The following is a 12,978-nucleotide window of genomic DNA, read 5'->3' as shown; positions in this document are numbered from 1 at the left end:
TTTTTTAGAGAGAGGCCCAGGAGACAACGGAGACCCCGGAGGGGACACGGTAAAAGAAAAGGGTCAACCCCAAACCAGGAATACCACAAAAAAGACGAAGAAACATCACTAAATGACAATAACCTGGTGCTGAACATTTCAGATTACCAATTAAACCAACAACAAGTCGATACCTTACAGAAAGGATTGTCATTCGTTCCAACGGCCAACACCAATCAACTAGAATTGGAAGTTAGCCTGTTTAAGTTAACCCGAAAAATGAGATTGAGACATTTTTTTGAGAACATTGTCATGGAAACTAAACCTCAAGAACCAGATGAACTAAGAGGCTTAAAAACCCGTAGCACGTACATGGCTCCAATGAGCCACAAGACTATAGATCTTTTTGAACAATTGTGCAAAAAGGATGTAAGCAAACTGAACACCAAAAAGAAAAGCAAAAGGATGAATATGTCCAAAAAGGAATTTGGCTCATTAACATCAGTATCGAACAATACTAACATCATTTGTCAAAAAGCGGACAAAGGGGGTGCATTGGTCATTCTGAACAAAATATACTACCAACAAGTGGTAGAGGAACATTTATCAGATGAACAGACCTATATGGAAATTAATTTTGACCCAACTGAAGACATAAAGAGGACACTACATACTATTTTGCACAATGCACAAGAAAAAGGAGTGATCAACGAACGCACAAAGAATTTTTTAACTCGGGTTAATCCAAACAGTCCAAGCTTATACATGGTTCCGAAAGTCCATAAGGATCCTGTAAAACCACCATGTCGACCAATCGTGTCCACTAAACGAAGCTTGCACGAACCCATTGGAAAATACTTAGACAGGCATCTCCAACCCTTTGTATTGAAAACTCCTTCGTACATAAAGGATACTACAGACTTTTTGGGGAAACTGAAAACCATGAAATGTGAAGGTGATCTAACCATGGCAACCATAGACGTTAAAGCCCTCTATACGTCTATCCCTCACCAACAAGGCCTAGAAGCTGTAGAAAGAGCTTTAGTTCACAGTGATTATCCTCAGGAACTACAAGTCTTTTTAATGGAACTTATGGAGTTCACTCTGATGCATAGCTACTTTCACTATGATAAGAGATGGTTCATTCAGAAAAGTGGAACCTCGATGGGCAACTGTGCCGCACCGGCATATGCTAACCTCTACATGGCAGCATTTGAAGAAGAGCACGTGCATAAAAATGAGACATGGAAGGAACAAACTAACCTGTATGTGCGTTTCATAGATGATATATTTGTGGTGTGGAAGGACACAAACGAGAGCCTAGAACGACAAATAGAAATACTGGACACTAGGGAAGAAAGAATAAAATTCACATGGAAAATAAGTGAAACCAGTATACAATATCTGGATGTAGAAATTACTCAAAGAGAAGGTCTGTTTACCACAAAGCTCTATCGGAAGGAGACAGATAGAAATAATTTACTCAGGTTTGACAGCCATCATCCCCCAGCTCTTAAGAGACATTTACCTTATTCACAATTTCTCAGGGTGAAGAGAGTGGTCTCAGAAGAAGAACAACTGAAAACGCAACTATCCACAATGAACAAAAGATTTTTGGATAGAGGCTATCCGGAAAAAATAACGCAACAAGCACTACAAAGAACGATGTCAAAAACCAGAGAAGAACTACTGTCAGGCCAAATAAAGGATGAACAACGACTCACATGCGTTAGCAAATACTCAAATGTAAGCCAACAGTTTAAAGCCATCATCAAAAGACATTGGTCAATGCTGACATTAGAACCGGATTTTAAAGGAATATTTTCCAAAGAACCAATGTTCGCGTATACGAGAGCTAAAAACATTTCTGACTTTCTCAAAACACCAAATGAACCCAAGGAGGAAAGGAATTTTCGAGGTACCATCCCATGCTTAAACTGTAGCAACTGCCACAATGTGATGAAGGGTAATGAAATTACTCATCCCATGAAAGGCAACAAGATACATCTTAAAGTCAACGCTACATGTGATACGACCAATGTGGTCTATATGTTGAAATGCCCGTGTGGCAGCGTATATGTGGGACACACAGAAAGGAAATTCAAAACAAGATTAACTGAACACAAAAGCAACATACGCACAGGTTCCTTAAAATCCACAGTGGCGACACATTTTTTGGAGAAGAAACATCACATAAGCCAACTAAGAGCATGCATCTTAGAGCAGGTCGACAAAAAAGAAGGATTCACCAATAAACAAAACTTATTGAAGCGAGAAAATCATTGGATTTTCCATTTGAACAGCCTTAAACCAAATGGGTTAAATGACAGAACTGAGTTTTTGTGTTATTTATAGTAACATGATGTACAAGCGGCGTGTTAATATGTGTGAATTTGTTTGAACATGCTGAAATGTAATTTACAGTACTATTGGGCAGCATATTGCCCTTATAACCATAGGCCCACCATGTAGCGACATGAAGTTTAACATGTTAGCACAGTTATTTAGTGAGCACAGAAATCATGTAGGCATCGATATCCTAAGCAAAAAGCCTTTGTTTGTTTAGGTAGCAGTCCATAAAGTTGATCACGAACGCGTATATCTAAAAAAAAGTGGCTCGCGTTTACGACACGTTCCCAGTGACGTAGCGCATGCGCATAACACAACAACCTGGTTTAAACCCGGAAGAGACAGACGCGCGTAAACGCAGCGGCAGTGAAGAAACGCGAGTGATAGTCGTTTCAGGTAAGAGCATTACCTAACAGCCCTCAAAGGTGTGGTGATAGATAAGAGACACAGAGGGGGGAGCCCACTGAATTTAAAACGCAGCATGTACACCAATCACGGGATATTATTTTACACCGAAGTATGTTAGCATAGACAGGGTGTACGAATGGAAGGAATAAACAAACTGATTCACCATTGTCAAACTGCTAGGGGGATAGTTCATGCACACTGAAAAGATGTTTAGAAGGGTTTTTAAGCCAGTACAGTTACCAGTATTAAGCACAGGAGCGTAATATGTATGAGGTGATTAAATGTCAAAATAGATGTGTTATTAATATTCATTTACAACTTGAATAATATAGGATTGAAGATTATTAGTATGCTCAGAAACTATTGTTTGTTATTTACAGATATATCCCTGATGAAGGTGGTTTAACCACCGAAATGCATTGGATTTAAAGCAATGTTTGAATATTTGAAATCAGATGAATTCAATATATAAAATGTGTGGAACTCAATGAAATAAAATTGAACACAAGGAAATGGCCATGACCAAGTAAATTATTCAAGAATGTAGCAGGATCTTCATCAGCAACATACCCAGTGCCTAGGGGGACAGTTGTATATGACTATATGACTGCTACCACGATTCATAGACTACACTTCAGGCGGGAAGTGATACCCTGGTAGCACGGCTAAGATAATTAAATAAGTTGAACCAATAGAGGCGGTGCACGTCCTTAGACTTCTAGTATAGTGTTAACACTGCCATTTCTTAAAGGGGTGGTGACTTTTTTCCAGCGTCAGTTGGCTGCAGCCTATTTAGCTACTTTGCCCTTCTTTGCTGTGATTTTAATGGGTTGTCCAAGAGGTTTTTTGTAACTTTTTTTTAAATATTGACTTTTTTTCTGTTTTTTAAATGTTCTTTTTAAAGAAAGTTGGTGAAAATGGCTATTGTAGCCTTCAATAGTCTGTCAAACCTTTGTTTTTAAAAATAAGATTTCTCGACGTAGAGGCTATAGGCCAAAGGGTAAAATTGAAAATGTGTTGCACCATCCATAAGGCACTTTCCAATCTTGGTCCGATCTATCTTGCGGAGAAATTCACACCCTACTGTCCCTCTAGATCTCTCCGCCCATGCTCCAAACATCTTTTAGAGGTTCCCCGAGTTAGGAGGGCAAGACTAGGGGGAAAGGCCCTCTCCTACCTTGGGGCAAAGGCCCTCTCCTACCTTGGCCCGCGCTATTGGAATGAGCTCCCCCTGCACTTAACACAGTGCTCTAATCATTTACAATTTAGGAAGCTGCTGAAGACCTCCCTTTTCTGTTGCTGATCTTAGCTGCAATCTCATTATATCTGTTACCTGTCTGAAGCGCAGAGATACTCCTTCGGGAGTCGATTCTGGCTCTATATAAATAAATAAATAAATGTATATACTTTTAGAACAGAAATGTGCTCTGTGATGTCGAGCATGGATGTGACAAGTCAATGTGGAAGAATGTTTAAAATCAAAAATGCATTTAAAGACTCTTGGCCTAGATGGTGAAAGGTGTTTTAACATTTTACTTCAGTAGGGAGGTGCTAGTTGGAAGGTGTAAAGAGTGCCTTGTGCATACCAAGATTATTGATTTAATTTAGAGCGAATACGTTAAAAATAGAAAAATAGTCCCTACATTTACAAAACGGAAGGAATGAGATTTAGCAGGGGTAGTGTGACTAAACTAGCACGTTCTTGAGTAAAGCACTTCTTGTTTGTTTCTTCCATCCTAACCCTCATTGACAATCCCGTTGCCTGATAAATTGTCGGTTACCGTAATTCACTAAATTTACTACGTGAATTCTGAGAGACTGCTGATATTTCTCCACATCTCCCGTGCTTCTAGCAAGTAATTGGCAATTGTCTCTAAACTTGGAATCAGTACATACAAAATGAAAATGATGGCATTCTTTGTATGATGAATACTGGCTCTCACCAAGATCTTAGTCTGATTTTCCTCGCAGCCTTATTCGTTGGGCACAGGAACAAGAAATGCCTCAGATCTTCTGATGTGCTTCACATCCTAGGTAAAACGTTTGTTCTATATTTCTGGATTTCATTCAGCCGTTTTGACTACAAGTTGAACACTATTTTATTCACCAAGGCAAACAGACTGATATATATTTTTTAAGAAGCCTTCCAACTCTGCAGTAGTTGTTGAATTGTCATACACGTTTTTCATTCTGATCAGTCGTCACTAACACCTAGATTCATCAAAGTCCCGTTTTGCTAGTCTGTAATAGCGATTCATAAGGAATCGCTATTAAGGACTTGCAAATCGGGATTCATGTAGGAATTGCAAAACATATTGCGATTCCTACATCTTCCTTAATTGCGATTAGCAAATTGCTAATCGCAAATAAGGAATAACTTCCCATTCATTCCTATGGGCCTACAGGCCTATAGGAATGAATGGGGAGTTATTCCTTATTTGCGATTAGCAATTTGCTAATCGCAATTAAGGATGCGATTTCAAGGGTGCCAGGGGTGTCCAAAGGACACCCTGTAGCACCCCTGAAATGCAAATTTACACAGGTGTTGCGCACACACATGTCCAAAGGACATGTGTGTGTGTAACATGCAACTGAGAAAAATGCACTAAAGTGCTTTTTTCTATTTTTTCGCTATTTACCACGAAGTCAGACTTCGTGGTAAATAGCGGCCACATATTGCGAATTCGCAATTTAAAATTGGTTAATGAATTGCATTTAAGGAATCTCAAATAGAGATTCCTTAAATGCAATTCCTCGCAAATATGCGATTTCGCAAATAGCGACTTTTGCATTTGGGATGATGAATCCCAAATGCAAAAATTGCGCTCGCAAAGGCCCAGATTCTGAGAATCTGGCCCTTTGAGAGTCGATTTTTCGTTAATGAATCTGGCTGTATGTGTCTGTCCTATTTGTTCTGACCCAGTTTTATTTCAGTTTAATTACAAATGAGCATTTGGTGTGATAGTTGCAACTGACCCTTGTTCCTAGTGTCATGGTTGACCATGGCTTTCACAGAGTGGTTAATGTAACCATTTAGGACCAAGCCCTATCTTGACTAGGTCTGTTACAGATTGATAATGTCCAATATCTATCAATTAATCAATCAAAGATTGCTTTATTTAGACACTCCAGTCCATTAAAGTGGATAATGCGAGTAAAGAACAGCAGCAGATCACATACATTTAAAAAAAGATTGAGATAAATATTGATGAATAACTGCATCGCAATAATGCATTTAGTCAGTTCCTGTAGAATAAAAGACCAATAAAAACTTGAAGCGTGCAGAACTTAAAATGTGTCATGCTGATGCCATATACATAAGCCTAAAGGGATCAAGCTTGGGTCTAACAGCGTGTGTGCATGTCAAAGCTTTTTATCAGACGCTTAGCTTTGTGTGTCTTAGCGTGAAGTGATCTTTTGCGTTTATCGCTGTGGAGCAGTTTGCGATTTAAGCTTCTTGAGGTAAGAAATAGTAACATACCATAATAATCAGTGGAACTTCGTGATAAGGCAATACATTTGGCTTTCAACAGTTGATTACTGAACTTCTTAAAGTGAGATTTACATCATAATCCTAATAAGCAGTGGAACTTCATGAAATGGCAGTAAAATGTGCTCTTCACTTCGGATCTGCTAAAGAGTATGATACAAGCCGGTAAAAAGCTAGGAGTTCCAGTGAGGGCAGGGTAAATCTGGTTCGTCAAGGGTCAGCAAAGTCCGATGGTGATCACAATTGAACCCACATGTAAACTCCCTTCACCTAGCAGCCTGCCTTTTTATTCCCACTGCAGGTGGGCTTTTATGGGCAACGACTGAGCAAAGACCCAAGGTATGCTCAAATGTCTAAATGTAGAGCGTCATTCCCAAAACCACCCAGGCTTAAAATAAATTTGCTATTGACCTGCTCAAGGAGCAAAAAGGTAAGTCTTTGACGATGATGCCCTGGCTTCAATTATCGCTGAGATTTTAGGTAGGTGGCCAGTGGCTGGTCACCTGTTTTATTTAAATGGGGGTGACAATCACCAGCCAGCTACGTTGCCGCATTATTTGTGGTTAAGGATTTAATACTGAGCCAAGGGCTCTAAGGAATTTAGGACAGTGGTTTAGTTCTTTAGGTTTTTGTTCGCTCTGTCCAGAAATGTTATAAGGATGCTAATAACTTGCGGTAGAGCTTGGTACAAAAGACATTTGACGGCTGCTGGTATTGTCCATGTCCCTTCTTTATTCAAGAGATGATGGCGGAATCTTCTGGGTTCATCAAGGAGGGCAGGACATATACAGGAGCAAGTATATTATTGATTTCTGGAGGAGGCCACATAGACAACACGTTTTAATGGCTGGTTGATACACTCACGGGGCAATAGATCTAGCGATGAGAAGCAGCCCATCCAAAGTTAGCCAAACGTAACTTTATAGTATGACTAGAATGGTTCTGTAATGTATTTTTGGACCCCTCTTCAAGCATAACTGGCAAGGACTAAATAGGCATGTTTTTTTTACTCAAAGTCTGGTAGTCCAATGCAAAATATTCCATTTATACCTCTATTTTTTAGAGTCACTTTAAACTGCTGGTGTGATAGATTTTGCTTATACAAGGAGGACGCACCTTTTAACTCCAAGGCATTAAGAGTGTCCGACCAGGCATTTGGGGGACCCTGATCTGGGATAGCGAGCTGTTAAACAGGAGTTTGAACAGTGACCTGAAGACTGCAGTCAGAAGTATTCAAGAAGATGCCGAACTTCCCTGGCAAAGCTTCTGTCCCGTATGTCATTGTCGGAATACATTTAGCATGAACTATTTTCAGCAAGGGTTCAAGAGTGTGCTGTTTTTTGTCCTCTTAAAGATGGTTTAAAAGGCGAATTGTAGTGAGGAAGATTTTGGTTTTAATGAATTAAGATGTATTAAATGGCTTCCCTTTTCATCCAGTCAGCACCCCAAATATGTATATTTAGTTGATCTGGTCAGGCGATGGTGGTTTAGTTGCCATGCGGTATTGTCCAGTATATTTCGGGGTTTCAATTGGTGAGGATCTTCCGGATTCTTCTGTATTGATTTATAAAGTTTGCCATATTCCATGATCCATTTTCTTTTTTCTTTACTGATTCCAAAGGTTCCTCCACCTAATGTCCACTGTATAGCTGATCATTGCCACATTCATATTAGTCCCCCGAACGTTGCCCACCGTGTGCTCCCTTATTAATTTGTTTTGCTTGTAAATTAGTCTTGTGGCTGATCTCGTCCAGTTTGCCTTTTGGGGAGCACTACATTTGGGTGAGGAATCTTAATTTTAGTCAATGTTGGCTTCCGTGCTTTTTCAAATGCCGATTTGGATATCCAATATTTAAGCCTGATGCAGGTGCTGTAATCTGCACCACCTTCCACGTGTATTTTCTATTGGGATGTGATAAGTACTCTGACCATCTAATATCTTCTTGTTCATCATTGATGTTGCATGCAATATCCAGAATACATCTGTACCAGTTATTCATACAAGAGGTACCTGCCATGTCTTGTCTTTGAGAAGAGCACCTGGCACATGACGGATCAAATCTTTCTAACGCATCACAGCCTCGGAGCGTACCAAACTTCATTCAGTTATTCAATACGTTTCTTAGAATGCATAAGGTGTAAATATATTCAGCTAGTGAAATAAGTTTTGGTGTTCACTATCCATTTGAATTCAGTTAGAACGTGTGTTCGTCAATCTTGATTCTTCTCATAGACTTCTGATGCATAAAGTCCTTTGTAACTGAAACGTTGGAGGGTTGCGGAGGGGGCTTAAGACAAGCATGGCACTTGATGTAAATCTTATTATAAATCCTAATTCAATGTTTTTTTTAAATCTGAATGTATGCAGTACTTTTAACGCAGTGCTTTACTTTAACTGTAAGTTTAATTGTTTTGGTACAGCACGTTTACTTTTCCTGTTTTATCCCACAGTCGTAGTGATCTGGAAATTGCGAGGCCGGCATTTGGTATTGACGATAACATAACGAAAACACTCCAGTAAGTAAACCCAGTAAATGCATTTCTTGTTAAAAACAATTTAGTAGTCTCTCCCACAGCAACAATATGGTATGGCACTTGTGCCAGTCAGTGTTTCAGTTCAAATGATTTGTAAATGACAGTACACGATGTTAAGTTGAAATTGTTTGAGTTTTGAGGCCTAAGACACTTGGGGAACACTGTACTTTTCTCCTTACCAAACTAGTTATGACGTCTTTGGGCTTATTTCTCTCCAGTGCTGTAAACTTAACCTGTTACCCACAGGCGTGGTAAAGAGTTGGTGGCTCTGTTTGAGTAATTGCACGTGGGCCATTTCTCTTTGATGGCCAGCCTTTTACTGCCTCTCCACAGCTTGTTTGAGTCATGTTGGACAGGCAGTTGGTTCAAGCAAGGTGTTGTCTAATAATGCGGTCAGGGAACGGACCTCTCCTACTACACGTTTTTATGTGTTCTTGTATGTTTCTTACTTAATACATATTTGCGTTTTGAGTGCAGTAACCGGTCATGTTTATTGCTACTTAAGTTAATGTTCATTTGCATTTAGTATGTTTTGATTCTAACAACCAACTAAATAGATACCACCTATCATAAATGCATATAAAGGCAGGAAAACATGTAATGTTAATTTAAAACAATATCCTTTTGCATTCAGTGGATTTAATTTACATTTCAGTAGAGATAGTGCCCAAAATCATCCAGTCGTGTGAATTACTACCGAGTGGCTTGTAATTAAAGTGTTTTATTCTTTGTGTGACAAGGATTTGTATGGGATCATGACAGTCTCAAGGGGGAGGGGTCCTGCTTGCAATCACAGGCTTGCATGCATACATGCTGTGTCCATCCGCTGGCACATTAAAACTGGACTTATTGACTTTGTTCCATTTGCATCACCAAATGTATACACTCTGTGCCTAGTGAATTTTTGGTATTTTATTAATTTTACATTACTACTTTTAATATTTTCATTTTTATGATTTTCCCTTAATGTGTAGTGATTGTTGTGTAACATCACCTCTTTGGATGTAATGTAAGCCCACTTCTAAGCACTGGCGCCCCTCCACATTTTGAACAGGTGCAGCATTGAGGCTGGGATCGCACAGCGCATGGTGACCACGGTCTTTCAAAACCATTTTGAAAAGGTTGACACCCTTGTGGCTGTCAATAGCAGTTACTTAGGCTGTGGCTGGACTGCTCCAAATAATACCTACAAGGTAATGGCTACATCTCAATAAGTGGAAAACTAAAGAATGCACACACACTTCAGTAATTTGTAAATGCCCCCAATCATGCCTTTTGATCCATTTCCCAAATAAACATCCATGTTTCATCTTTAAATCATCACTGCGTTGATTTAAGTCTACAACCCTGCATATGATCTTTGCAGACCTTATCAGAATTATTGCCAAACGGTGAAACAGACAAACATGATCATTGAACATTCCAACTGGTGATAGGGACCATAAAACCAGTGACAATCTTAGTGTGTGCTTCTGTGTAAGAGAGCAAGCAAAAAAGAGAAAGTACTTGTAAGAAGCCGGAGTTGAGCAGGAGAACTCTCCGAGTAGGTGAAGTTAAATATGTGAGAATGGCAAGTAAGTGGGGTTTGCAGGGAAAGGAGGAACTTGAAAGATGGCATAGATTGTGTGCATGTCTGAGAAGATCATTTCATTGAGAGTTGTGTGAGTGTGTGACTGAAAATGTGATCGTAAGAGGAGTGTGCCGGTCAGAAAGAGGGGTCTTTGGGAGAAGGGTGGAAGGAGGTGAAGCTAGAGGATATGTGAAAGGGAGATGTTATAAAAGAGTTTATAAAATACAATCAGGAGATGACTAGGAGATGACTTCTAGGAACATTGATGTGTGTTGTGAACTTAAGAGAAGTGAGCATGAAAGAGAAGATATCAGAGGATGGACAGATGGGTGTGTGAAAAGTAGGATAGAGGATGGTATGTGAAACAGAGAAAGGGACATTTAGGGTTGAGAAGAGAAAGTGTGAGGCTTGCGCATTTAAGAAAAGGAAGGGGGCGAATTATAAAAGAGTTGAAGACTGGGCACATGAATACACGGCCAGTGTTTGAAGAAGAGTACTAGGTGGATATAACCACCAATAGAGAGTGAGAGGAAGAAAGTGTACCTAATCACCATCTCCCTGGTTAATAATTACCACATAAAAGGTACTTGGGAAAAGGAGACAACAGTTTTTTGTTCTTCTAGGTTATCTGCAGGTATCTCATGAGAACAGGTCACCTCATCCACTTGTTCTGGCATGCTTCATCATTGGGTACCTATCCACGCCAAAGTAAGTGAATACCACCTTGGTGGACTCAACCACTATACAGGACTTCATATGAAGTAAACTGTACCGTTGCAGGATCAATGTTTTTTTATACTAAAAATATAAAGTATACACTGTGTGTGATTATTTATGGGGGCACTCTAGATATGATTAAAACTATTTCTTATGGATGTAGGATGAAGAATAATGACTCATCCATCCACTGTTTCCTAGCAAACATGTTTTGACCTTCCATGTCCCTGCGTGTCACCGACCTTTATCAGGGCTTCAGTTGATTTAGTATCCCTGTCTATATCACATTCATTCCATGCATCACACTAAGGAATACATATACATTTATATTACCTGCTTGGTTTTCCTGGAACCTGCAGATACCTAAAACCGTTCTCAGAAATTTACTACTTGGGAAACAATGTAAAAGCACCATCATTTCGTGGAGATGGCAAAATCACACCTAAGTACTTGTAATCCAAGAGGTATAATGCATGGTCCTCGTTCTAACATTGGAGTACAGTAAACATGTTCATCTGTTCCCACTCAATCAGAAGTTTCACTTACCCTCATATTGATTTAGTTATGTGTCTAGAACATGAAGAGGAGGCTCCTCCCTGTAGTCGCACACTTTTTTCTGTGGCATGAAAAAAAATGCATATCAATAGTCAATTAGCCTGAAATGTCCGGTTTGGACTGTGCTTCTGGACATTGCTCAATTCTCCTGAAAAACTCACTTACTTAATTACTTCTGTGTCTAGTACCAATGTGTGCTCAGCAAGTACTATATATTTCTCTAAGACTCACCAACATATAAGACAAACTCACATGCAAGTTGTTGCATATACGTGCCAGTATTCTTAAGCCATAGTGATCACTTTAATTGTCACGTTTTAAAGGGAAACACATGCAATAGCAATCAGTGATGTCGATCATGGTGATGTTTCACATTACAGCCGCAAAAATGTTAGCGTCTTAATCATGCTGATGTAGTGTAATCAGTGGTGGTGTGGATAGGTCACTGATGATGAAGCTTGCCACAATAAGTTGGAGAGATGATGTATCCTGTTCTTAATGTAATACCTGCAGGTAACCTAAGAGCAAAAAACTGTCCCCTTTTCCAAACTAAAGTAACTTTGTGTGGTAAGTACTAGGTGGTTGCCTAGGTTGCCGCCAGCAGAGGGTGCCATATTTCCAATCCTAAGCAGCAAATCTGGTACCATTGCTATTGTGGGAGGTACAGGTTAAGTTAGATTGCCCAGCTGTTGCCTTTGGTGTAACTTTGTTGTGATTTGAAGCTCCGTATTAAAATTTCCATTCCTTAAAAGTCAAAACGATTTGTATTTCCACTGCTTGTGTTAATGCATGACATAAATGAAAGTGACCTATCTCAAAATATGTGAGACTGGTTTATTTTCGTGTTTTAGCTACCTTGTAATGTACTTGTTCTTGAATGTATGTCTGAACTGCGTAATGTTCCGCCAGCTTCTGTGACCTGCCCTGAAGTTTAAGTTTATTTAAAACATTTGGAACTTCAGTGAGATTCACACATCATTTAACTAGTCATCATCATCATTTCCTTTATTTCGGCTTTGTGGAAACCATACAAGGCGTAATACATACAGTAAATGCAGATACTACAATATAACGAATGTTGAAAATACAAATATTATGATCTAACAAGTATAAAAAGGACAAATACAATATAAAGAGATAAAATAATAGAAAGCCCTGCCAACACAGGTGATTAGTTTAAAAAGTCCTATAAAAAGAAAAGTGAATGTTGCATATTACTAGTCCTACTTGGAATAAAAGTTCATCCTTTAACAATCTGCTTTGTTCTTACATGCCATAGGGATGATAAGAATTTTGAAATTGAGAACACAATTGGGATAGTAGTATAAAATCTGCATATTCGCATTAATTAGTGGCGGCCCTCAATCCCAACAAT

At 39.2% G+C, this 12,978-nt stretch overlaps 1 protein-coding gene across 2 annotated transcripts in view; it reads left to right on the top strand.

Annotated features, from left to right (window-relative positions):
- LOC144768509 (protein NDRG3-like) overlaps positions 1–12,978 on the top strand; it is a 355,018-nt gene that overhangs the window by 185,275 nt on the left and 156,765 nt on the right. For both annotated transcript variants that reach the window (XM_078652237.1, XM_078652236.1), the window contains exon 11: positions 8,678–8,743. In XM_078652237.1, coding sequence (XP_078508363.1) covers positions 8,678–8,743 — 66 coding nt within the window. The remainder of the gene's footprint in view (positions 1–8,677; positions 8,744–12,978) is intronic.

This window comes from Lissotriton helveticus, chromosome 7 (genome assembly GCF_964261635.1).
Source record: "Lissotriton helveticus chromosome 7, aLisHel1.1, whole genome shotgun sequence".
In the NCBI taxonomy this organism is placed as follows: Eukaryota; Metazoa; Chordata; class Amphibia; order Caudata; family Salamandridae; genus Lissotriton; species Lissotriton helveticus.
This window is presented reverse-complemented; position numbering and strand designations above follow the sequence as displayed.